This window comes from Halichoeres trimaculatus, unplaced genomic scaffold, assembly GCF_033239565.1.
Source record: "Halichoeres trimaculatus isolate MK-OKI-2021-1 unplaced genomic scaffold, fHalTri1.1 fHalTri1_scaffold_11, whole genome shotgun sequence".
In the NCBI taxonomy this organism is placed as follows: domain Eukaryota; kingdom Metazoa; phylum Chordata; class Actinopteri; order Labriformes; family Labridae; genus Halichoeres; species Halichoeres trimaculatus.
In genome coordinates this window covers 26,827,057-26,854,514 of record NW_027437189.1, presented here as the reverse complement: position 1 = coordinate 26,854,514, position 27,458 = coordinate 26,827,057, and the positions used below count along the sequence as shown (strand labels likewise).

Sequence of the window (27,458 nt, the reverse complement as noted above, 5' to 3'; positions counted from 1 at the left end):
TAAAGGTACGACAAAACCGGAAGTGACACATTTCTGCGTAAATGTAAACTTATAGCATAATGTTTAAAACAATGATTTAACCATGGACATTCAACTGGACAAAATTATGGCTTCCATTATTTTATTTCAGTAGTATGATCTATTTTGTTATGTATTGTTTTGTGTGTGTGTGTGTGTGTGTGTGTGTGTGTGTGTGTGTGTGTGTGTGTGTGTGTGTGTGTGTGTGTGGAGGGGGGGATATTTTGCTTGAAATTAATTGATATGTATGTGATTTTGTTAAGGACTCTATTGAAAACGAGGTGATAAATTTCAATGGATCAATCCTAACAAATGACTTTCCAGTGCTGCCAATATCCATGGTAAGTTAGGCCTGTGTCTCCGTTTGTTTTGTGTTCTTACAACTCTAGGGTTACAAGGCATGAATAGACGATTGTAAAGGCATTATACTGAGGGGTAAAAATGAAAAAAAGACGAAAAAAAAAAAGTAATTATCAAAGAAGTCTAGCAACAGATTTATGGGTAAATGTATAATGGGGGGCATCTATAGCTGCCCCGCAAACTAATCGACCTCTATAAAGTATGATCTTCAAAAAAGGAAATATCCTTGAAGATTAACAACAAATGCGAAATAGCTTCCTTCCCATATAAAATTCTTTAAACTCTATATTGATAACCAATTGAAAAATCGTGAGCGCCATCAATGTTTTATTTTGAAAAGACTAACCGGAAGTCTTGTGTTTTTGCTTTGGCTAGCTTCCATTTAGCCAGCTAGCCGAAGGAGGCTAATATCTCCTTCTCACAGAATTAGGTCGACAATGCGCTTTTCCACAAATTATCATTTCAAAAATACCACTCATGTTCTCTTCAGGTCTTTTAAAGTGTCTTCTTGCCTACCGATCGCCGTGTTGTGAGAGCACGGTCGTGTTGTAGAATAGTAAAATATACCGGCTGTAGCTGGCTAACGGTGGCTATTAGCTTCGGGGCTACTGCAAGTAAGGCGACTGGATAAGCAACTGTTACCTTCGAAGAGGCTCCACAAAGCTGGGTACTTGTGTCAGTCAGTTGCCATAATAGGTAGGTTTTCTTCCCTTCGTTTCTTAGTCAGTTTAAACTTTTAACTTAGTTTAAGTGAACCATGATTTGACTTGTTTTGCGTTGGTACTACCCATCTCATAAAGTTAACGTTAGCAGGCTAGCTACACTACATCACAAATACTTGTCTCCGGTCTCTTGATGACAGAAACTTTTACACAGTAAAATGTTTCAGACTTGTCTGTATTGCGTTGTGATTCAACAGCATGAAACACTCAAGAAATTTTAACCGTATATGAGGCTGTGCGAGTGTTTTAAAACTGTAAATATGGCTGACATTTTATTCCCGAAATAGGGACACTGATCTGTTGAGCCCGTGACATTTTGAGATCTGATTGGCTCAGGGCTGTGTCAGTCAAAGATTCCTGTAAGCTGATTGGATGTGCCCGTGTGTTGTGACTACCCCTGACAGGAGTTGTTAGCAATTTGGGATAAAGTCACGACAAATTTACCTTTTTTTTTTTTTTTTTGCTTGTACAACTTAACTGTTTTTAATCAATTATGTATGATTCTCAGTATGACAGCTTCAGATACATCGCTGTAATCGTTTGATTACTTGAGATTAAAGAGCAAAACATAAGCACGTTAAGACGTGTGAAGGAATGTTTCCCATTAACGTTAATATTTTGAATAATTTTAACGAGTAACTAACGTATCTAGCCTCTTTGGTATAATTTCAGCCATCCCATTTATGAATACTAAGTGTTTTATTGGAAATGGTAATTTAATATTAAGCTCATGATGTTGTTTGCTCTAAAGAAATAAGTAAACAAACCGTTGGTAATGTGTTCCTTAAGGTGCTATCCCTAAAGCCTTTTTAAATAATCCTTTTCATGTACTTCTAAGATATTTTATAAATTAACAAATTTTGGTCATACAGTGCCAAATCGCTTAATAAAAACAATGTAAATCAGACAGCTGGCCCATAGGTTATGAAATAGGGTTTTTTTTGTTGTTGTTGTTGACATTCCTCAGTAAGTGAACTTGGGGTAATACTCGCTATTATTATAAACTTTACGATTACTAGTTGTGTATCCAGTAATTCATTGAATTTTAAACATTGATTGTTGTGTTTAGTCTAGTAACACTGAATTTCCTCTCTGTACCAACAGGAGGGAAAGAGAGATTGGTGGCCTATGAGGAAGCCACGTCGAAAAGGCCAAGTGGCTGCAGGAGGAGGTGGAGAAGATGTCAGAAAATCCAATGGGACTGTTGGTGGGCGTGGGGGTGTCCGCCAACGATCCCCCTCCCCTTACACCCTTAAAGCATCTCCAAGCAGAGAAACCCTGACATATGCCCAGGCCCAGAAGGTGGTGGAGGTGGAACTGGATGGAAGGCTTCATCGCATTTCTATTCTAGAGCCTTTAGAGGTCATCACTGAAGATGAGATGAAGGCTCAGGACATTAGTGAGTGTAACAGCAACAAGGAGAACAGTGAGCAGCCATCACCTCCAACCAGCAGTGCCCAAACAGTCCGCAAAGCATCCACACCGCGAGGCCGCAGGAGAGACTCCAAATGTCCTCCTGTCAAATCCCCACCACCCTCTAAGAACCACTGTTCCAACTCTCATCCGCCAACACCTGAAAAGTCAAACCCATCACATCATCCCCACATGACCCTTCCTGAACCCAAATTTCGCGTACTGGAAACCTTTGCACCAGTTAAGGCAGAACCTCTTCCGACCGGCTATTACCGCTATATCGAGCGTACGGCTGAGGAACAGGATGCTGAGGCGGAATATGACATGGATGAAGAAGACACCGCCTGGTTAGAAATGGTGAATACTGGCCGGTCGTCAGAAGGTTACACAGCTGTCTCACAGGACACCTTTGAGCTGCTGGTAGACCGCCTGGAGGAGGAGGCTTACCTGGAAGCCCGCAGTCGGGCCCCTTCTCAGAGCACTATAGACGATGATGCCTTCTGCTGTGTGTGCCTGGATGACGAGTGCCTGAACAGCAATGTCATCCTTTTCTGTGACTCCTGCAACCTGGCTGTGCACCAGGAGTGTTATGGAGTGCCCTACATACCTGAGGGCCAGTGGCTGTGCCGCTGCTGCCTCCAGTCCCCCCAGAAACCTGTTGACTGTGTTCTGTGTCCAAACCGTGGCGGCGCCTTCAAGCAGACCAGTGATGGTCGCTGGGCCCATGTGGTCTGCGCTATCTGGATTCCTGAAGTCTGCTTTTCCAATACTGTTTTTCTAGAACCAGTGGAAGGGGTCAATAACATCCCCCCAGCACGCTGGAAACTCACCTGTTACCTGTGCAAACAGAAAGGCCGTGGTGCATCAATTCAGTGTCATAAAGCCAACTGTTACACAGCGTTTCATGTCACGTGTGCTCAGCGTGCAGGACTCTTTATGAAGATAGATCCGGTGAGGGAGACAAACGTCAATGGGACCACCTTTTCGGTGAAGAAGACCGCGTTCTGTGAGGCCCATTCACCACCAGGACAAGAGAGTGCCTCAGATGAGGAGAGCGAAGGAAGAGTGGTGGGCAGCAGAGGGAGGGCTAGCAGAGGAAGGAGTGCCTACACACAAGGTCCTATAACACCGAAAAAAGGCAGAAAGTCTGAGAATGAAGCCAAGACGGACAAAAAGAAAGGGAAAAAGGGCACAGAGTCAACTGCACAACACACCACTTCACCACAAGTGACAGTGCCTCAGATACCCACAAGCAGGTTAGAGTTCACTTCATTATTCAGAGCAGAACTGTAAAGGTTTAACAAGGCTTTTGTTATTTCCCCAAATATTTGATGAACGTTTTTCACACAAATTCTCTAATAAATCTAGGTCCCCCCAACTTTACAGAAACATCACACAAAATCTTTTAAAAAGGAGCAATGATCAGTTCTAATATGTGTGTCCTACAATTACAAAGAACTCTTTTTCTTTTGGAGATACCTAATCATATGTCACTGAATGAAAAACTTGGATCTGTCTGTTTTTTATAGGCTGAATATTATATGCAAAGGAATCCTCTTCCAGAGGAAAAACCAGTTCATGCAAAGGCTGCACAGCTACTGGTTACTGAAGCGTCAGTCGAGGAATGGTGTGCCGCTGGTCCGGCGTTTGCACTCGAACGTCCAGTCTCAAAGGAATACTGAACAGGTCAGGGCAGAAAACAGAATGACAGCCTTAGTTGTCTGAGATTGTTGTTGTAAATAGTTGGTTCACTTTAAATACACCTTAGATTGTCTTTCTACAGTCTTTACTAATTTGCTTTATCTTTTTAACTTTTAGCCCGAGGTGGATGAAAAGGTTTCTGCTGCGAGGGAAGCACTCCGATACTGGCAGAAGCTGCGGCATGATCTAGAGAAAGCTCGGCTGCTGGTAGAGCTCATACGCAAGAGGGAGAAACTGAAAAGAGAACAGGTATTTCACATGCAATGAGACATTTAGACTAACTGTACTTTGAAAATGTATTGTTCAGTTAAAAGTTAATCTGATTGTGGCTCATAGGTCAGGTGTCATATTGATTCTAGTATTTGCCAGCCTTTAAAAAAATGAGTCTGAATTCTTTATTGTAGGGCAAACTTCCACTCACATTAACATCACTCACGCATCCTCTAACACCTACAGGTCAAAGTTCACCAAGCCGCTCTGGAGATGCAGTTGACCCCAATGTTGATGCTGCTTCGCTCCACCTTGGAGCAGCTGCAGGAGAAGGACACAGGCCAGATCTTTGCAGAGCCGGTCGACATTAAGGAGGTAAGACACATAATGAATACAACACTGAGAACAGAAACGTGCACGTTCTGGGTTGAGCTTGAAACAAAATGTGTTACACCAGAGAAACATGGGACTCTCTTCGTAATCAAAAACCCTGTGGTTGATTTTAACCAGCAGGTAAGAGTACCCAAGGTAGCTCCACCCAGTTAAGAGTACAGAGCATAAGAAGAAGGTGTCTCTCCCACTGCTGTGTATTTTATTTTACAGTATGCATTTTTATGATCATTAAATTTTGGAGGTTTTGTTTTGCTCTCTAGGTTCCAGATTACCCTGAGTTCATCAGCCAGCCCATGGACTTCTCCACAATGCGCACAAAGCTGGAAAGTCACGCCTACCGCTCAGTGTCTGACCTGGAGACGGATTTCAACTTGATGGTGTCCAACTGCCTCCTCTACAACAGCAAGGACACAGTCTTCCACCGGGCAGCACTGCGTCTTCGAGATTTAGGGGGGGCCATACTGCGACATGCCCAACGACAAGCTACCAACACTGGCCTGGATCTGGACACGGGAATGCTTCTCCCTGAGTCCCCGCAGAAACGAGACTTTTACAGCTGCACCTGGGAGGACAGTAAGTCACGGTTTATTTTCCTGTTATAAACTCTTTGGTAGCAGAATTTATGTCACAGCTGTTGCTTTTGGTCACACCAGGTTGCAAAGGTACGCCAACAGAAGTGGCTGGCCTAAGTATAAGTATTAGGCCTTGTCCACACCTAGCGGGGTATTTCGGAGACCACATATATTTTTATACATTTAGTCCTGTCATCCACACCAAACTGCAGCTTTACATCACTAAACCAATGTTTTCTAAAAACTCCAGCCAAAGTGAAGATTTTAGGAAACTCTGGTTTCATGGTTTTGTGTGGACGCTAGTAAACAAAGTTTTCGGTTCTCAAATGTCACAGCTGAATGACCGGGGATCATTCTGATTGGTTGGCACTGGTTTTAGGTCTTAAAAATATTGCCAACTATGGGTTTGGCATGCCTTTAGCCACACTTATCAGTGGATTTTCCCGGTGCATGTGGACGAAAGTGTTTTCTAAAAATGAATGAGGGGAGGATATTCGTTTTTGAAAATACCTCGCTATGTGTGGATATGGCCTCAGTGGAGTTCTAATAAACTTTATACATTTGGCATAATTAAATCAGTTTAAATTAACGTATCAATAATCAGACCTATGTTTTTGAAAACAGGACCAGCTGGCTTGTAGATCAGCCTCTCCTAAGAAAATACTTTGGTATAAAATGCCCACCTGCTTCCCTGTTTTCCTTGTTTAACTCTGCTGTGTCCAGTTGACAGTGTGTTGGACCCAAACAACCGGCTTCACATGACCGTTGAAGAGCAGCTGAAAGAGCTCTTAGAAAAACTGGACTATGTCACCTCCATGAGATGCAGCGGCGCACGAACAAAACGCATCCGCCTGCTTCGTCGTGAGATCAACAACATCCGCCGTCAGGGACAAAACCCTCGCCACAGCCTTCTCAACGGACATCTGAAAGACGAAGATGATGACGACAACGAGGAGGATGATGAGGAGGAAGATGACGACAAAGACACCAAGGCAGATAACGGCCTGTCGTCTTCAGACAAAGGTGGGTGATGGACAGCTCTGATGTCTCTCAGTATGAAATTGCCAATGAAGCATGAAGCTGTTGAAAGCCTCTGTTTTGAATGAGACTAGTTGTGAACATGAGCTAACGGAACATTGTCCTCAGGTAATTGAGCCAGGGTCCCCCCCACGCACCAACCCCAACCACCCCACTGTCTCCAGTCTAGTAAGTAGGGGCCCACAGAGTCTCGTTAGCCATGGCTGCCTCACAACTCCTCTCTCCCAGTGCACTCTATGTCTGCACCTCTTTTTTACATCACTCATGGACTCACCACTCTCCATTGGCCACATACAGTCATGCCATACCATCCCACTCCTGACTGCAGGATAGTCCGATCAGTTTCTCACTAGCCTAGAAGAGAGCACAGCGCCTCTGGACTGTGTCAGCTGAGTGGTTAAATTCTGCCATGTTACCATGTTGCCGCCGGTGATCAGTTGTGAGAGCAAAGTCTTGACAGGGCCTCCATACCTACGAAAACCTCACCTTCCTCTGGACTGTGGTCAGACTGTTGAATCAAATCTAGCTCATTATTAAGTGAAACCATTTTCCAGTGTGAACACAGCGACGCCACATTACACTACATACTAAATGGGCAATCATGTGTAATAAACACAGGATGTAGTTTAATTTCCCTTTTCTGCTCTAAACTTCCAGAAGATCTGAAATCCACATCGCCGCCTACACTGGAACCAACAGGTCCGGCTCCGCCTCCACGACAGGGGGATGCACCTCTGGAGCCGCCCACCCTGCGGCCAATCACAGGGGAGCCCCAGCCACCCAGCTGGCCCTGCAAACGCCTGAAGCTGGACGGAGACCTCACAGGCAGCACCACAGAGAACAATATTTGCACTAAAGCTCAGGAGCGGCCGGCATCACCGCCTCCCATTTTGCACAGCCAAGAACAGGCGGTGGCAAACGGCTTGCCAGAGCTCAGCACCCCCCCACGGCCGACCACAGCGGGGGTCGGACGTAGAACCTCTGTGCTGTTCAAGAAGGCGAAAAATGGAGCGAAGCTGTTCAGAGAGAGGGACAGTGTTCTGCTGAACGGAAAGGGACCCCAGGACAACAACACAAACAACACACCCTCTGTACCCAGCTCCACAACAAGCACCCCGTCCTCCACACCCTTGTCCACTCCATCCAAGACCCCACAGAAAAGTCCGGAACCCCCAACCATCAAGGAAATTTTTACGCCCACCCTGGAAGCGTGCTCCGATAGCGAGCCTGAGAAGACATTGAACCATACACTGGAAAGTGGTAAGACCCTTCAGTCATTTACTGATCTCACACACCCAGGGAGAGGTTTTTTAACTGACTGCTGTCGTCACTGGGGACAGTCACAGTGATGTGATGATATAAAAATAGAATTTCACAAAGTTAACCACGAAATAGTGCAACAAAACAGTTCAAGCTTCAGGGAGCGTAGTGACCCACATAGTGAAGAAGTCCTCTGTGCTTCATGTGAAACCATAACTGAGGCAGTTTGACAATGTTGTTGTTTGAGTTAGAAATACTTTTGGTTTAAGCTGAAACAGTCTGGAAGCATACAAAACAAATTTATAAACCTTTTCTTTTTGGATGTTTCTAAAAAACATAGTTTAGCCAACCTGTATGATTTTATAAGTACGAATTTCTAACAGCTCAAACAGTCTGAACATGGAGGTAAAAGTCATTTTCAGGCTTTAAATCACTTTGCATTTTGTTGTAAATCAGTGGCCTGTATTTTTAATCAGTGGATTAACAAACAGATGTGGTAAATAATTCAGGCACAGTGTTTTCTGTAGCTTACGGCCCTTTGGTCAAAGTGCTCTGGGTGTAATGAAACAGGAGGACTGATAGGATGCATTATCCACCAGTCCACACATCTCAGCTATCAAGGTACAAATGACAGCAGTTAAAAATGTGAAAGGGTATTTGACTTGATAAGTTTTCTTGTTCTTATCTTTAACAGGAAACAAAGTGTGCTGCCTGTTTATCAGATAGGGACTTGTTTCTTCTTTCTGTTCACCTCAGCACACCTGATCAGCTAAACAAATAATCCATCACACATTGTCTGTGACTGTGTTTCTTCTGTGCTGTAATTTGGGGTTTTATTCATCGTGACTTATTCCAAACACGTCTTTGCTCGCATCATATTCTTCTCTGCCAGTTTTTCCTCTTGATGTTATTTTGTTATCAGCTAATCATTCATCTCTTTCTTTCCCTTTCAGGACTGACCAACGGCTTCAACAAGCACAAAGACGGCGGGTCCGACTCTGAGTACAGCCCTTGTCCAGTCCTTCACAGAGAGATGTAAGATACACTGGTTTAGTCTCCAGAAGTTTTTTGATTAGAGTAAATATAAACGGACGAATATTGACTTTACAACATTCGGTCTTGCAGCAGCTCACCACCCAAACGAAGCCTTGGAAAACCAGCTCTTTCCAAAGTTCCCTTTCTGGACATCGTCAACGGAGACTCGGACTACACCGGTAGGGTTTGTTTTCCATTCAGGCAGCTGTAAATATACATTGCCTGGATATTTTCTGCATATTCAATTATTTTTCAATGGTTGTTGCTGATTTTTAGGAAATGGAAGCCAGATGTCTGAAGATGATACAGAGCTGGAGCCACTTGAACTGGTGTGGGCCAAGTGTCGAGGATATCCCTCCTATCCTGCTCTGGTAATCTCTTACTCAATCTGAAATTACTGAAACAGTAGCCACGTATACATGGACCCAAAGTTGTCAGGGTGCGTTCTTTCAGCGCATGCTCAGATGTGACGTAAGACGCAACTAGAGACGTTCCTCAATTTTAAAAATGGCGGCGAGCAGTTAGCACGGGAGGTAAGTTTGCTTTTGATCCAAACTTTGAAGAAATGAACATAATTTCAAGACTGGACGGACACTCGCAATACGAAGTATTGCAATACGGTGATAAAAAAAACGGTTGTCCTCCGTCTTTGATAAATCACGTGATGTTTACGTTTTTCTGCGCATGCCCCATTGAGTATTCTGTTTGATTACAGCGGCGCATGTAGACCAGAGATTGGAATATTCCTTTCCATGTATACTATTGTTTTTGGAAAAGTCATTCAGAAAGATTCCATTCGGAAAGACGAAAAACTCCTCATGTAAACGTGGCTACTGTTATACAGTATGTGCCTCCATGGATGAAGTGGCCAGAGGTTTTAATCAGATTTTCAACAAAGTGCAATATCATGGTGCTCCCAGCCCAGCACGGCTCTTAATCTCTAGCCAGACTCTTCTCCTCTGTTGTTCCCAAATGGTGGAATGACTTACCTAACTCAATATGATCTGCAGAGTCTCTTTCTACTTTTAAGAGATGTCTGAAGACTCATCTGTTCAGGGAACACTTTGCTACTTAATCTGACCCTTCTCCTCTTTGTCCTCTGCGGTAGAATGAGTCAGAAGGTCTAAGACCCAGTTCTTAGTGAATTTTCAGCACTAATCCCTGAATGTCGTTGAAGGTTGAAGTATATTGCTGCAGCAATTAATTGTGGTTAGTTGGCTATATTATTCTACATCATTTAAAAAAAATATCCTGCACTTAATGGCAGCACCTGCAGCCAAATAACTTTTAGCGCTTTTGTCGCACTAACTAGGTTTTTCCTTCTGTCTCTGTGTTGTAAGTCGCTTTATACAAAAGAGTCTGCTAAATGAAATTGTAGAACTGTTTGATTCTCTGGGCATTATCTAAGGGTTTACAGTTCAGTGATCCAAACAGCTGATTAATTGCAGAGACAGAAGTTAGTACCCTCTGCATCCCTTACTCAGCAGCTTCCTGACATCCGTCTGGCATTAGGTAGTTTACAGTGACACAGATAGGCCAGAAAACCCCAAACAAAGCTTTTCTTCAAGATGATTCTTGAACATTAATCTAATATGAGTAAACAGATCAGATCTCCCACTAAACCACAGCTTGAGGAATCAACAGTTTGACACTCCACTGAATATCTGTTTGCTGTGTTAAGAAGAGAGCCCTCCAACACAGACTTTGTGGTTTTTCAGGTCATTGACCCAGAGATGCCCGAAGAAGGCCTGCTGCACAACGGGGTGCCCATCCCCGTCCCACCCAAAGAAGTCCTCCATCTGGGGGAGCAGAGGCAGGAGGAGACGGACGACCGGCTCTACCTGGTGCTCTTCTTTGACAACAAGCGGACATGGTGAGAGTCAGACATGTAGACTAGGGGTGCACCGGTCACAATTTTCTGGCTGATCACTGATCTTTAAAAAGCCTGACCTACCGATACTGATTTGGACTGATACTAATTTTTATTTTTTATTCTTTTAATTGACAGCATATACGTTCAATGTTCCAATCTTATTTTATTGTAAAACATTAAACAGTAGCTGTGAAACAGTTAAGTCTTTACGTGTCCTGAGTTTTAGGTCTCAGAGCAAAAAACAACAAAGGCTGGCTGTCAGACCTTCCCATTTGCATGTCTAATGTAAACCTTTGTAAGCTAAACAATGAGTTGCGTTCAAGAACCAGAGTCATTTTACAGAGATAATAATAGATTACTGTTACAGCAGCAGAAATAGAAATAGCAGTTTCTTCTTCACATCACCATATGCTGATAAAAAAAGATCTAATAACTTCATGTCAGGCCTGATAACATGAAGCTGTCTGTCAGAATCTGCAGCAGTCTGGTCCCCTATAACTCATAGGCTCTTAACGATATTGTTTTGTTTTTGTTTCTCCAGGCAGTGGCTCCCACGGGACAAGGTGACACGCCTGGGTGTTGACGACACAGCAGACAAGCTACGCATAATGGAGGGCCGCAAAACCAGCATCCGCAAGTCAGTCCAGGTGGCATACGACCGAGCCATGATCCACCAGAGCAGGGTCAGCCACAACCACGGCTTTGTGGCCTCTAACTACCTGTAGAGGGCGACAGTGAGCCCTGTGTGCACCCTCAGTCAGCCACTATGCATTTCTCCTTAGTCTTAAAGCAGCAGGTGGGCAGAGTCCTGCTGCGAGCTGAATTAGTATTCACACTGTGGTCTGGAGAGGTTTCTGCGGCGGCACAGAGTCCTGGACTGACTTCTTTACCAAACCACTAGTGTGCGACACACAGAGCTGTGCTGATTGCCTTTACATGTTAAATGTGGAGCTCAATGAATGAAGTTACCTTTAGGTTCCACAAAGCTGTGGTCAGTTAGTGTTCAATAACTGATCAGGTGTGTATCAAGGTACCTGCTTACTCCACCTGGATGTGTGCAGGTGTGTGTGTGTCTGGATCAAATGTAAAAGAATTCCCCTTTATTTTATATAATGCTACTGCCAAGGAATCAAATTGTCAGAAAAGAGATTTGACATATTTATATGAAACACAGAAGACCTATGAATGGATCACTGCCATCTTTTATACAATAGCTTTTTACATTTTAATCTTTTACAAAGACACTTGTATATTATAAAGGCACACTTTGTGTACATATGTGCGTGTATTATCAAACAGTTTAATTTAATGTTGCTGTTTTTAAAATGCGTATTTCAATCAACCCACGAAGGGCAAAGCGAGGCTGTGTATATTTGTGAACATAAAATAATTCCTGACTTGCTGCAACTTCTTAGCTTGTCTCTGATGTAATTTCATTGTGCTGTGTGTGTATGTGTGTGTGTGTACATCCAGAGCATACAACACAATGAGCCATTGTTCTTTATATTTGAATTCTCTTTTTGATACAGAGAGAAATAATTTATTTATGGACGACAGAATTTTAGAAATAAAGCTATATTGGTTGAAGTGGAGGAATAAATCTTATTTAAAGTAGAGTGAGGTTTTAAAAAACATGCAGCCAACGTTTTAACTGACCCGTCACGTTTGGTTTAATGTTAATGACTTTAGTCAAAATCGATCACCATCATTCACCCCCAGAAGATTTTATTTATTATCCAGAGCCCCACTTTATCAAATGGAAAAATGACACCTTTATAAGCTTTTACTACCTGCATATTTTACCTGCTCACCAAATATTTTGTCTGAACCAGTATTTCCACGTTTTGGGAAATAAATGCTCTATTAAAAACCTTTTGACATACTTTTCTGCAGTTTGCTGTTTTTCCTTCTTACAACAAAATGTGAGTTCAAAGGTTTTAAGTCTGGAGCTGGATTGTGAGGTGGGGTAATCCATGCGTTTCAGTGCTAAGACTGTGTTTCATTTCTTGCTGGGATGTATCGTCATGGTAACTTGCATACACATGATCTGCTCTGGAGCAGCATGAGGGGAGCAGGTCAGAACACTGACTCCCCTCAAAACTTTATTGAATCTTACTGACATCATCCAGCTACACCGAAGAAAAGCAGAGAGGTGTTACTTGTTTCAGCTAAAAATTGTGAAAGTTTTCATGAAAACCTCTTTGGATTATGTTTCTATGAGCCTTTAGTTTTCACACGTCACTGGTTTAACTTTCAGCCTGGATTATTGGTCTAACTTCTCTCCATCATATCAGTTTTGATAAAGTCATGCATGCTCTAACTTTCTTGAAAATGTCTTTCGAATAAAAATAATATTTAATTGGTCATTGGAACCGTGCGTGAACTACCTCATAAACCTGCTAATACTACCTGCTGATCATCTAACTGTAAACCTATTTCTAGGTTTTGTTGAAGATAAGCTCTTCTTGAATTGTTCAATCATCACTTGGAAACAAGCTGAACACAGTGAGGTGAACCAGCTCATCTTGTTGCCACACATTAAACTGTAAACCATTAGTTTAAGACTTAGAGAAGGCTTAATGTATGTGAGTAATTTTTTTTAAAGTCAGAGGTGACCATGTTTGGATTGACAGATGAACATTACCTGCTTTCTGTACATTTCAAGATTTCAAAAGAGTGGCTTTAAACTCAGTAGGAAATGTTTCTGATGAATCATTTCACTGATTTCACTGAAGTCAGTTGGAAGATTAATTTACTTCTTAGACTCATTTTTGTGACTGGGAGGTTCATTTTAAAAACAAGCTGACACAGAATGTAAAAACTGCAGTTCCTTCAGTGACCACTCGAGGCTAGCTCCAAAAGCCCAGAAAACCCCAATGAGTGTATTCAAGTGTTTGTTTTTAAAGTGGATTACAGCCCAGCACAAAAATAATTTCTGTTGATTTATTTCTTATTTTTTTCAGACTGCAGATTTCCCTTTTTTATAACCAATCTTTTTTTTATAATATGAAGAGTTGTGCATCATCAGGCAAAAAGGGTGTGGCTTATTGACTGACAGTCAGGTGTTGCAGGTGCTAAGAAGGCAAAGGGCCTGTGGCCTCAGCTTCACTTATCGGAAATTTCAGGCTGTGAAATGCCTCTTTAGAAAATCAAGGGGTAAAGCCACTGTCTGTGGCCTTGTTTTATACAGGATCAATTTTAAAATCTGAACACTTTGCCCAACTTTTTTTTTTTTGCAACAGTCAGAGCTTTGGTGTGATGAAACTGATATTTATCCAGTTAAAATTTTAGACAGAAGAATCTTTTTTTTAATCCTCTTGTTTGAATTTTTAATTTTTAATGTCTTAATACAAAACATATTTGAATCATCTGTTAGTTTAAACCTCAGCTGCATACAACACTCAATACATTCCCCAAAATCCCATCAGAAGCTAAACTCAATAATACCTGCAGGATGGAATGAACTGCAAGCAAAATGTGTGGGTCAATACCAAGTTTAAAAAAAAAGAAATAAGAAAAACTAGTATAACCAAAACATTTGTTCAGCTTCTCAGCTCACACAAGACCCCAAAGTCTGTACATTTACAAAATAAAACTACCCAGAGATGATTATCACTTCTTTTCCATCAGAGTCCAGGCTGTTGTCTCATCAGAAGGAGGTAGTTGTGACGGAGGGTCCGGAGCTCCGTCAGTCTGCCCAGCAGACGGCCAAAACGCTGTGGACCCCCTCGTGCAGCTCCACCATGGGTCCCACACACTCTGGACAGCAGGTCCAGGATCAGTTCTTGCATTTTCTCAACACAGCTGGCTGCATGCAGGGATGCCCGGTCTGCAGGACAAAGACAGACCGATGAAAATTCCTGCTTTTTTTGTTCAGTTACACACTCTGGGTTCTCCTGTTATTGAGCATAAATCAGCAAAGTCAATTAAAGCCTTGATAACTCGACAGTCTGACTGAGTGAATCATTTAAAGGCGTTATTCCTCTATCACTTCCTGCTGGCTTTATTGATTATCCTCAGGTGAATATAGTGTCTGTGTGTCTCTGCTTGTACAGCTGATTGGATTATATCAGAACAAACATCCACAACTTAAAGATCACAGCTTGTCTGACCTGAGCAGAGCAGAACTGTGGCTGTGAGCAGCGTGTATTCAACCTCTGTGACCCGCAGAGTCACCATGCTGTGGAAGAAGCCGAGCACAGGGCCGAAGAGATCCTCACTGCCTCCTGCCATCGACAGAAAGCCTTTAATCTCTTAGAAATACAGTTTCTTAGCAAGCTCTTATAAACGTGTCGTTTTAAGGAGAGTCACCTGAGTTGACCAATGTCCGACCGTGCATGTTTTCTTTTGATTCTACATTCCTCAACCAGTTGTGTGTTGACATATTAAAAAGCTGTAGGGCTGATAACAAAGGGGGAAAAGGAATTGTTCCTTGAGTTATTAGCATTAAGACTTATTTAGATGCAAGCGTGAGTGTTAAAAGCACATCTGTTGGTGTGCTCACCTGGACTGGGGCTTGTTGGGTTGTGGGAGAACTGCTGAGCAGAGAGCAGGAACATGACCTCTAGAGAGGAGACGGACAACAGAGAGCTCTGATCTGAGAAGTCCAGGAGGTCGAAACCTGTGAGGGAGACAATGTAGTTTTTTCTTTACACACAGCGACTGCATGTGTGTGTGCTTATTTTGAAATAAAATGTTTCTACATTTGTAAAACTTCACTCACTTTCATTTAGTTACATCTAAAACTTTCCCTGCTAAAACCTGCCCTGACACATAGACTGTATAAAACCACAGTAACATAACATTTTAACCCCACATATATTTGGAAAATATAACAAATACAGAATTCCACCTCTTAAACATGCGAAAAGCCTGTTTCAAATCTGACTATAACATGCTACCTATAGGACGCATTATCTGGGTAAATACCTTTTTTCCGACCACAGCAAAATGTTGTTGTTGCCCAATCCAGAATCTCATTAATGATTCTTAGCGTGCCATAATTTGCTAATCAGAGCTAAAACTTGGAAAAACTGAGTCAGATTAAGCTTCCACACAAACTGAAATACTTTAAAAGGTGAAATTTTGACCTGACAAAGCTACAGAACCTCCTGAGTTTTCAGTCTTGATGGGGACATATATGTTTGTGTATGCTAAATGGTGAGGTGTTTCAGTCCAGAAAAGCTTCATTAAACTGGATTTGAAACTGAAAGGGACACACATCTGACCTGGCACCGTCCTCGCAAACTGTAGCAGTCTCTGCAGGTTTGGCGATAAAACATCAGACAGGCCCTCTCCTTCTTCTGTGCAAGGCCACTCAAACTGAACAAACAAAGACAGAAACTCATGAGGATGGAGGAAAACACACTTATCTATATATCACCATGTTAAAGTAAAGCATACTGTAACACACCCTGCAGTGGCTGCCGTCCTGAGCTCTGTACAGCCTGTGGGCCTCCACCATCCGGTCCACGATGTATCTCTGTTCTCGAGTTAGACTGGGACACAGAGCCTGCTGGAGACAGAGATCAACACAACACAACACAACGTTAAACACGTAAATATTTCAGAGATGAGAGATTTTGTCTAAATTCAAGCATTAACAGCACTCTGTAAAAAGCTAAACCATCAGATTAGAGCTGCTTGTTTCCAGGATTCCCCGATGCTTCTGCCTCCTCTGCTTTATCTTTGCTCTCAGCGCTCCAACATCTGCAAACAGCTTGTTAGTAACACTGCTCTGACTACAGATGAAATCCAGAGCGCTTACAGCATCCAGATTCATTTCCCCTGCTGACAGGTTCTGTAGTCACATACAGACATCTGCTAATAGAGGATAATCCCTGAGCAGTGTAACGCAGCCTGTGCACAAACCAAAGGAGAGAGAAAGACTTCTGTTTTCTGATTCCTTCACCTCAGCTGCACTCTCCCTAAAGAAGCTATGAATTACCAGACGAATAAATACAACAAGGTGAGCAGTACTGGGGAAAGGAAAGGTGTTGTGTTCTGTGGTCTGAGATTTTAGAGGTGCAGTATGGGGTTTATTTGGAGTGAAGCTTTAACAGTTGGAAAAACTTTTTGCTTTGGAGTTGGGTCAGAACAGACCTGTTTGTCTCTTTCTTTAATCACCTTGAAGCCTTTTTTTTGGTTGTCTTAGAAAAGTGAAGTTGTTCCCATGATCCTTTAAACACAGACTTATATGACCATCCATTACAACATTCTTCATTGAATGATATTTCATGGCTTTTATTTGAAATTTTCTACAATTTACGCCGGTACATTTCCCCAAACTACCTTTTCAGTAAAACCATCTTAAGATTTATGTCAGTTGATTTTGTTGAGATAACACCTGTCCATAGAGGGGGGCTTGTACGTTTATAGCAGCTCTCCTCAGTTCTGCTGCAGGATAATGGAGTTCAGACTGATTCTGCCTGATGGAATCTGTAGACGTCTCTGTGCACTTGAGTCATGACTGTCTGTGCTTGACAGCCACAGCTAGTTTAAGAGCCCTGAGACTGACTCATTCTGATGAATGTCAAAAAAGATGAGACTAGACTACAACTTGTATTAGCTGTTTGTTTTTAATTCTGTTATAATCATTATAATTATCATAATTATTTATCTATTTATTATTATTATTATTATTATTATTATTATTATTATTATTATTATTATTATTATTATTATTATTATTATTATTATTATTATTATTATTATCTTTTTTGTAGCCTTTTTTTAATATCTATATTTTGTTTATTTTTCTCACCTGTCTCCAGAGATTTGGAGAATAAATGTATAAAAATACCTGCATTTATTTATTTATTTATTTTAACTTTTTTATTTAGTTCGTTATTTATCTAAAACAGAATATTTGCTTGTACACTGCTGGTATCCTTTTTGTTATTGAAGTTTTATTGACTCTACTTCATTCAGTTTTCCTTTTGTTTTATACCTGATTCTGACACTATTTGTTTGGTTATTACATCATAATTGTTTTTACATCCAGTGTACACCTGATATGTATGCAACAACTGCTGGATAAAAAGATACTTGAAGAAAAAAAATGAAAATAACAACTGATGAGAAATAGCTCTTGTGTGGTCTTGAACCAAATAAGGAATTCACCTGGATTAAAAGCATGAGAGAGATCTTGCAAAAACTTTCTCAGGATCAACCTAAAAAAACAAAAATGCTCCTTGTCTCCTCAGGGGCTCTTCAGATGACATAATGCTGCTGACGGAAAAAATGTTCCTTGAAAATCAACAACAAACCCTGAGGGTTGATCCTCTGGGGGGCATACAGATTCCACTGCTGTCAATTTTCTTCTTCCTGGATTAACAGACCAACAATGCCAACACTAGGTCCATGCCACCATGGCTTTTTAATAAAACTGCCACCCGCAGCATCACAAACATCAGCCTAACTGTCTCATACCTGCCCAGGTAGTCTGCTGGTGGAGCTGACCCTCCTGCTGTCTGTGTTCTCCTCCTCCTCCTCCTGTCCTCTGCCTTTTCCTCCTTTTCGTAGTCGCTTGGACTGACACTGCACCTCCGTCAGAAGGCCTGAGAACATGAATATGCATTTTTAGACTCACATCACTAGAGAAATATTTTACAATGCATCGTTGTGCATCATGAGGCAGGCATTGAACTGTTATTTTAAGTAATAAAGGCTAACTTACACTCAGCTAGCATCCCCACAGCGCGACACTTCCTCAGCCTGCAGTCCTGGCACTTCCTCCTCATGTACATATCCATCTCACAGCCACCTCCACTCTTACAGTGATACACCGCCTTTTTAGTCACACTGCGCCTGAAGAAACCTACAGAGAGGAGCAAGAAAAGAGGAAGGGTGAGTGATACCAAACCTCAGAGAACTTCACAGAAAACTTTGACACAACTGAAAGCAGAGACATACCTTTGCATCCCTCACAGGTCAGAGCGTTGTAGTGATACCCTGACGCTTTATCCCCACACACCACACACAGCTCATCCTGACCTCTGCTCTTCCCTCCCAACCCAGCTCGACTCCTCCGCCCCAAAGGCAGACCTGCCACCCCAAGCCCCTGAACCAAACCCCCACAGTGGGGCTCTGGGCTGGGCTCACAGGGGGCCTCCAGGCAGTGAGGGCTGTAGTGGTACTGAGGATGGCAGGGCTGAGAGGATGAAGAGGAGGAGGAGGGAGAGGAGGTGGTGGAAGGGGGAGAGCCATAGAGAGAGAAGGGCAGGTTTGCAGGGTTGTACTGTTGCTGGCTGTAAGGGAGCAGCTGGAGGTCTGGGTCCTGCAGGGGGTAGCCCAGAGGGTCTGCCAGCATGTCTGAAAATGGAAAGAGATGGAAGTCAAGAGACAAAGTTTGAGTTTTGTGTTATAACAGGGTGAGACAAAGTCTGGAAGCTGAGACAACTGGATACAAAGAAGATACAAACATGTATGTGCACGTTTGAGTTCATGTTTGTGGTTCTTTCTTGGCAGATCAATTATTTGCAGATGTAAAGCTCTTTGTCTGAATTCTGCTCCATACGTAAAGCTGCCTCGCCTTGAGATTTGTGATCTGATTGTTTTTTCTTGACAACACTTCCTGGATAATAACACAGTGGGAAACACTGGACAGGGATGCAGGGTAAGATATTTTTAGGACTGACATTTTAAGACCAAGACGAGGGAAAGGGAGCTTTAATTTTCTCCAGAAAAAAAAAAAATTATATATATATATATAAAAATATATATATATATATATATGTGTGTGTGTGTGTGTGTGTGTGTGTGTGTGTGTGTGTGTGTGTGTGTGTGTGTGGATAGATAGATAGAAAGATAGAGATTTCGTTTTTTTTTATGTATCTATTTACCTGTTGCACTGGCAGCTAACTTACACGTTACAAATATTTCAGGTCTAACTTTTAGCACATTTACGTTAGGCTTTTATTTCGCCATTGGAACCAGGATGTAGAATGATTCAGAGTTTGTAAACACTACACCAAATTTCACGGAAAAATATTCTGTGAGGATGAAGAAAATTGAAGCAGTGTCTCAGAAAGTCAAAGTGCGTCACAGGATGGTGGTCTACGTGTTTGCGCTGTCTTTATGACTCTTGAGGGGATACAATAAAGAGCTGAGAATGAGATCCTGTGAACTCTTTCTGACTGCAGACACCGGATGCAGCTGAGATCTTTGAGAGTCATTTCACATGTTTTGATCCTTTTCTGGAGACTTCAGGATGTTCGGTCTGTTCAGTGTTGTCACAGACTGAGAAGTCTTTGACGATGGGTCGGCAGTTTGTGTTGTGTAAGTCTGGCGTCCTTTGAGAAAACATGTGTGACCACTGGCAGCCTCTTAAAGCACAGCTGGACCAGAGCAACTAGGACCACTGTGGGATCTGTCATTAACTGATAAAACAGGGAGCCCACCCAACTGCTGGAGAGAGGAAGTTAAAGAGTAACACATGTTGTCTGAAGATGAGGAATCACATCTAGTCAACCTGGTGATGTGAACAACTCATGTTTCAAAGTGCGGCTGGAGTTTGCCTTCAAGCTCTGGGAGAAAAAACAATCATCTTTGCAGCTCAGTGGGGTAGCTTGAAGAGAAGGCTGCCAGCTAGCTCAGCTGAGCTGCAACACTGAAAAAAAGGAAAACGGCAAACCTGGCACTCAGAAAGGAAAAATTAATCTGCAAACCAGCAAGCCAGGGCTTCTTAAGCTTTCTATTTAAAATCTGCTAAGTGACTTTGAAGCTGGCAATCAGCAGAGACGAGTCAAGTCTACAGCTCTGTGCAAAACCACAACTTGTCGTTTGGGTTTAAGAGATTATACATTGTGTTAATGAGGGTGATTTAGAGGTGTTGTTGGTGGATTTTGTACCTTCAGACTGAGCAAGCCCAGCTAGTTCCCTCTGCATGCACTCAGCTCAGACACCAAACAGATCTCTGGGTTGATGAGTTATTCATACTCATTTGGTATCCCTGCCAGCCTAACATAATCTATAACAATAATGTGAAACAGTTTGTGATCTGCTGCCCACCAGAACATTGGGGTTTGGAATGGTTCAGCGGAGGTCATGTTGAGTTGGTTGTTGAAGAAAGATGAGATTAAACATGTCACCTCTACAGTCTCTGAAACATCTGCTTTCAAGGCAAAAGTTCAGGGAGCTGAGTTGTTGTCAACCTGATGGTGGCCAGTGACATTAAGACACCTGAATTTCCATCAGTATTTAACAAACTACATGATTGTTTAACAAGCACACTTAAGGACAAATACTCTGTTATTCCGCATCTTTCTAACTGAGCAGTATTTCTCTAAATCTTGTTTTGTTTCTCTGATTGGTGGCAGCGATCAGAGCACAGAGTGTTCAATAAATGGCCTCTATGACATCACCCATTTGTTTCTGACACAGAGTTTTAAATCATCCACAGGTGCCATTTTGGTAATGCTGATCATTATACCGTGGGCCCTAAGCCTCATTTGCAGACCGCTAACCCTGCCTATCAAAAAAGTCACCCATAACTCTGGTTGAGCAAAAACTTGTTTAATGAATAGGAAATAATTTTTTTGAAAAAAAATTCTCCCTGCCCCTACGAAAGAAAAATATATTGCAGCATATTGGAAAATATGTCATATATTAGGTAATATATTCCCATATATGAGATTTAGTATTTATATTTTCCAATATATTGCAATATATTTCATGAATATAAAAAATATTGGATTTGTGCCCTCAATATATTATTCCATGTATATCATAACATATCAATAATATATTACAATACATTTCAAAAAATATATTGGTACACATATTTTTCTTTCGTAAGGGTGGTTAGCGTGTGCTAAGAGAGAAGTCAGGTACTCATACTCGCTCCATTTGTTAAACCAGGCCAAAAACATGTTTATTTTGCCATAAAAATCTGTTCTTTGGTTTATTGTGTATGTAGCTTCTAACAATTGTGCAGCCAGCCTCTAGAGGAATCTGGAAGAACAGCTGTTGTAGCACTTTTGCATAGGCTTCATATCTGAATGAATTATATCAGTATCATAAATCATATTAAAATTATATTAGACTGAATGTTGGCATTTGGTTGCCACTGATTTGTCCAGCTGGCATATAGTATTTGTGCACACCAAGCGGCAACCTCCAGTCAAAAACATATGAGGCAATACAGAGGCGCTAAAAACAGCATTTTGTTAGGTTCCTGCAGACTACTGGAAAACCATACACACCAAGTCAAAAATGATACAGCACACACGGTACAATGAGTAAAACGTTTTCTAACTAAGCAGGTTAGAAGATAAGATCATAAGTTTACCCAATCAGACACGCAGTTCGGCTGATTGGCAGGTGGGCCTATAGCTGTTGCTATAACTAATTTTTAAAAGTTTGATTAAAAGAAAATACATATGCATTATACATAGATAGCATCAAATTGACAATAAACAGCCAATAAAAAACCTTTTATTTATATTTTTCTTTGTTTAAAACTAATCAATAAAATAGTGATAATCAAAATAATGAATCTCAATAATTAATTTTAATAAATAATGATAAATGTTTCTTATTGTGAAGAGCTGAGAATCAGGCAAGGATCATACAGGCAACAAATAAGTCAAAATGAGCAACTACACTAAAGAAAACAAGCACAAAAACCCGTGACTGATGAGTTTTGCAAATGACTTTACAGAAAGACAAGCTCTAAGTCACTTAAGCAGACCTGGCTAATATGGTGAAACAAGTTAACAGTTTGTAGCCGCATGGACACCTGTTGATTGGATGGGGGGCATATTTAAATCCCCAAAATAGCCTGACCAATCAGAGGGCCCCTTACACGTGGGGCCCCAAGGCTGTAGCCAAGGTGAGCATGTGCATTAATCTCCGCCTGTAATCTGTTGCTGTTGAAGCTCAAAGCTGGCTTTCTCATGGCTTCCACCAACGATTAGCTTTAAAACTCTGTTTTAGAAACGGTCAGGTGACATCACAAAGACTAAGTCTTGTTATTATACAGTCTATGCTGCACACACAAACAGATGAAAAACATTTCTTCACACTCTATAGTTCAACTCATGATATCTACCTTGACTACCGGGGTTAAAGCATCCTAAAGATTTGATATTATTGTGTGTGTATATCTTAGTCTTAATGTGACAAAGTGGCAGCATTTAAACTATCTCAGCTCAATTCTTCAAGAATAGATGAATGTTGAGAAGTCAAAGTCAGAGATTAAATACTGGCAAATGAAAATGTGGCAGACCCTAAAGCCAACTTTTAACACCCAGCAACCCTATGACAATATCCACACTGCATGGAGGGTGAATCGTCATGTTTCATTTGGTGTTAATCATTTGGCTGTGTATCTCTTTAAAAACTAATAGGCGATGTCTCTGGGACTGGGCCCATGTTCACACAGTCTATGGTTTCAGCGGAGATCAAATCATTGCTCAAGTGGGGTTGATCAGTCAGAAATAAAGAAGGACCCAGACCTCTAGCCACCCCTTTGGATCCACCCTTGGTTCAGTATCATTATTTTCAGCCCATGGATGACGCCTTTTCGTCTGAATCAGTCATGATACTTCAGCCTGAAATCGTGATGACTGATACTCATCATGATTGTGATCCATTGAACGCTTTTCAGCATGATTTTTTAAGTACTTTGGATGTTGTAATGAAAGTTGATTTGAAGAGCGGTTTCAATCAGAGGATAAAAACTCCTCTTATCAAGTTAGAAAAAAAAGGAAAATCATCAGGACCATTACTGTAAAGGGCACGGATTGATGTAGTTTCACTTTGTCCCTTTGTATCTCTCCAGTTTTCTTTCCCCAGATGTTTCCTGTCTCTATCAGACTGTGCAGTGACGGTTTGGGGGGGGGGGTCATTATTTTCTCAGTTTGTGACAGAGCTGTGATTCGCCCTGTTTGTAAACCATCTGAACACTGTCTAAACACTCCTCGGCCTCCTTTCCATCCCACGCACGACAGGGAGCCAAACAACACCAGCACACTGCCCCCCATAGCTCCCCCCTCAACCCCGGCTCTCAGGCCAGGAGGGGAGACAACAGGGGGAATGTGTTGATGATATAAGACGTATAAATAGATCCTCCAATGCACGCTCAGCCTCCCTGCGTGCTGTGAATGCAGCGAGCCGGCTGAACATCCTCAAGATTTGTTCACATAATGGGGTCATGAAATGAGGTAAATAACTGTTTGGTGCCTTTCATTCATCAACCGTGAGAGTGAAGGAGATCAGGCTGTGAACAACAAACACAGTCATGTCGTGTTTCATAACTATGTAACGTTTTACTGATCTGATTCATTTTAAGGAAACAACATGTTTGTTTCAACATGGAGATAGTGCAAATGCTATCATACAATAGCAGAGAAATTTAGAAGTGTAAACTAAAGCCAGTAAGCTAACAGTAGCCACCTTCAGCTACTGTTAATACCAGGCCAATAAAGCCACTAAAGCTGTGACAGAAAAAAAAGAATGTTTTGCACTGAGGAATTGTGTATTTTGTGGATTGCACCTTTAATATTTTTATTCTGAAAGAAAATATTTCAATGTTGAGTTAAATTCAGTGATTGATGGAAGGAGGCAGTATTTTAGGGGCCTCAGTTGGACCAAATGAATGAATCAATTAGCTGACTCTGTAAATGTGAGAGTGAACATTATTATTTTATTTTATTTTATTTATGTATTTATTTATTTATTTATTTATTTATTTTTATGAATGTGGAAATAAGGACAGAAGTGAATGATAAGGCTAGGACTGAAGTCATGGTCATGAATTTATACTTTTTTTCACGGTACAGTTTAATGTATTTAAAGGGTCAATTCACTCAAATAAGAATCAATAGAGCAAATACAAACAACCTATAAAAATTTTGACATCTTTTCACGTAAACCAGTGTTTTGCAAATTTTGGTCTGCCACAACTGTGAGTAAATTTGTTTTTCTTATTGGAAAATTTGAAAAATAAAAAAGACCCTGCCCCCAAGAAAATGGTCCAGCTACGTTACTCCATTACTGAGCCTACAAGTGGTTTAAGACGGTGACGGTAAGAAAAGAATTCCAATGAGGACGAGGAAACCTCTGACACTGGCCAGGAGAAAGCTCAACAGTGAGAGTATTCAGCTGCAGTGAGACACGTGGAAGCTAACTTTAGAGCCAGTAGTAGTAGAGCCAGTGCTAGTTTGCCTTTGTCAAGCAACCACCCCCATCAACGCTCACACTGAGGCCTCCCCATGACCATCGTAAAATCAGGCTGTCAGTTTTAACGTTGCTAATTTCTTTATACCTCATCTTGATGCCACCCATGATTGGGTTGAAGTTTCCTTCATGAAAGATGAGCCAGCACTCACCCCACAACATCTACGTTCAGAGCCCTGCAGGTTAAGTTTAGCAGAGACATCGACAAGTAAGAAGGGTTTTATTTTTTCTCATTGGGCTGATTTTCTTTCAACATAATGTTTAGCACTATCAGCTGATACAGGAGCAGAATTAACAAGACAACATGTTTACTGCTCAAGTACTGGGCTTTTTTAGGTAACAATGTCCACAAGCAGAATCTGATGTGAACGTTGGCCCTCACTGCTCCTTTAAGACTGGTAAGGTGAAACTGTTTGCGTCCTAACATTATTCAGGCATCTACATTCAGATATTTTGTGTGCAAAAGTTGTCTTGAACAAAGACAAGTGTTATCAAGAAGAAGAAGATTTGTATTTTATTCATAGGCCTCAAACAAATGCAGATCTGGGTGACAGCCACATCTTTACCCCACTGGGTGATGGCAGGCGACACCAGAACCAACCCCACATGGAAACTTGTTACTGTGCCTTTAATAGAGGGTGGAAAAGTTTTCTTATGTAGAGGGAGATTTTAAAAGATCAAAAGAGGGAAAAATAAAATCTAAAGTAGGCTCTTTGTGTTGGAAATTTTGTTTTTCTAGTTCACTGTGTTAGTTTGTGCCAAACTAAAAAACGTACACCTCTGACTGCGTAGCTGCTTATATAGCATCATTTCGTTTCCCTGACCGTTAACTGATAAGAGGGAAAATGGCTCTTTAGGAATGAAATAAGAAATGGAAACTTTTGAAAATGGGGTGTTTCTCAGCTTAACTACAAAATAAGCAACAGCTGTCCAAAAAACATAACTGAGTAAGTTCACACACATGCCCATCCTCAGTGGTGTACATGAGGTCACAGATCTGATCTTAAAGAGGCAAAAGAAGTTAACAGAAGAAGAAGAAGAAGAAGTATCGGTGGTAAACATGTCTGCAGAAGGAGCAGCAGAGACAGTTGTGTGTGTCTGTGGACTCACCATAGTACTGGAGCTGCTCTGTGGAGCAGTAACCATCCGAGGAGGAGAGAAACCCTCCTGCTGAAAAGCTCATCTCCCACTCAGTCCACTCTCTCATCTGGACAGAAGATCGTCTCCCTAGCCCCTAAAACCAGATCCCTCTTCACATACACACATGCAAAGACATAAACACACACATGAAGACAATCACTCGGAGGATTCACACAGATATGAAGTATGAAGGAAGTATGGAGACATTCCCCAATCCCCAGGATGCACCCAGGTCTCTTAGCTGTCCAGGCTGATGTCCCAGCCTATTTTTAAAAAGCAGAGAGTGAGGGAGCAGCTGAAGCTCTTGGTTTATGGTGAATGAAGTGCTGGAGGAGGTCTTAACCAATCCCGAGGGGGGGAGACGAAAAGGAAAGCAGGGACACCCAGGAAACACGGGGATGGGACTGAGGTCCAAACAGCTGGAGCTGGACTGGACTTCACAGACCAGAGGAGAGCTCGGATGGATCAGGGGAGGGAGATGGAGACTTCAACCCTCATGGGCAGATTGAGTGACACTCGTAGTATGTGTGTGTGTATGTGTGTTGGGATGTCTCAGAGGGTAACAGCTGGACTGGGCCAAGAAAATAATGTTTTTGTCAGATAATTTCCAGAATTAAAGCTCCTGCAAGGATTCTTTTTAATCTGGTTGTGAAACAGGCTAAAGTAAAACTGATGTTTCTTTGAATCAGGGCAGGAACTTTACAGTAATTTCAGTGTGTGTCATCTGGTTTATGTCGTCAGTTGGTGGCTGGGTAATGGATGAGGTAAGGCCCTCTGTGTCTGCTGCTCACACTGTCAGGATCCCAGTAAGCAAGCCACCCGCTCACTATACATACCTGTTATCATTAAGGCTTGAAACAGCTTCTGTATGGGAGCTGTTAACTGAACACTACAGGAAACAGACATGACACTGGACAAACTTGAAGTTCCTTAAATCAGCTTCAAATCAACATCGAACCATGACCTCATGGAGCTATTTTTTTTTTTTTTATCGACATGAAACAAACTCCACCACTTTATTTGAACCACTTACCAAACTTATTGTGTGTGTGTGTGTGTGTGTGTGTGTGTGTGTGTGTGTGTGTGTGTGTGTGTGTGTGTGTGTGTGTGTGTGTGTGTGTGTGTGTGTGTGTGTGTGTGTGTGTGTGTGTGTGTATCTGTCCATGTTTGTCCTTCAAGCCCTGGGAGTGTGTTTACTCTGCCTTTTGTTTACCGCTCCTCTGTTTGTGCTGCAGTTAATATTGGACAGCGGTTAGATTTAAGGGGCTCTGGGACCTCTGCCTCCCCCACAGACAGTCAACCAAAGCAGGTCAGAGCCAAAGGAGTCGAGGCCCGAGCCACCCAGAGGAGCCAGAGAGAGTGACCTCCACTCCAGCCTGTAAATCTCTGAGCAGCACTGTTTGACATGCAGCATGCTTACGGAGGATTAACGGTGTCCTCCCACCCGCGTATCATCCCCTCTCACTGGTTCATTATGGGAACATGGACTGAGTCAGAGAGTTACAGAGGAGCCAATCATGCTCTCTGACACTGCAGCCTTCA

The 27,458-nt window shown here is 41.9% G+C and overlaps 2 protein-coding genes across 4 annotated transcripts; one reads left to right on the top strand and one right to left on the bottom strand.

The window, feature by feature from the left end:
- Positions 1–728: 728 nt before the first annotated feature.
- On the top strand, positions 729–12,451 carry brpf3b (bromodomain and PHD finger containing, 3b). 3 transcript variants are annotated; one of them, XM_074681277.1, is made up of 13 exons: positions 729–1,074; positions 2,205–3,769; positions 4,043–4,199; positions 4,332–4,463; positions 4,671–4,799; positions 5,078–5,390; positions 6,113–6,412; positions 7,088–7,687; positions 8,641–8,722; positions 8,813–8,901; positions 8,999–9,093; positions 10,441–10,595; positions 11,137–12,451. In XM_074681277.1, exons 2-13 carry the CDS (start codon positions 2,229–2,231, stop codon positions 11,318–11,320), a joined length of 3,777 nt encoding a protein of 1,258 aa, XP_074537378.1. In that variant the 5' UTR covers positions 729–1,074; positions 2,205–2,228; the 3' UTR covers positions 11,321–12,451. The 3 variants fall into 3 exon arrangements, with proteins under 3 accessions (XP_074537378.1, XP_074537379.1, XP_074537377.1); XM_074681278.1 differs by having other exon boundaries at positions 7,085–7,687; positions 8,816–8,901; XM_074681276.1 differs by having other exon boundaries at positions 7,085–7,687; positions 11,137–12,450.
- Positions 12,452–14,013: 1,562 nt separating this feature from the next.
- Positions 14,014–26,020, bottom strand: nr1h5 (nuclear receptor subfamily 1, group H, member 5). The gene is made up of 10 exons (XM_074682075.1): positions 25,887–26,020; positions 18,510–18,908; positions 18,274–18,414; positions 18,027–18,154; positions 16,009–16,110; positions 15,824–15,917; positions 15,100–15,216; positions 14,907–14,996; positions 14,708–14,821; positions 14,014–14,424 (listed from the first exon to the last, which is right to left on the bottom strand). Exons 1-10 carry the CDS (start codon positions 25,981–25,983, stop codon positions 14,222–14,224), a joined length of 1,485 nt encoding a protein of 494 aa, XP_074538176.1. The 5' UTR covers positions 25,984–26,020; the 3' UTR covers positions 14,014–14,221.
- Between the last annotated feature and the right edge of the window lie 1,438 nt (positions 26,021–27,458).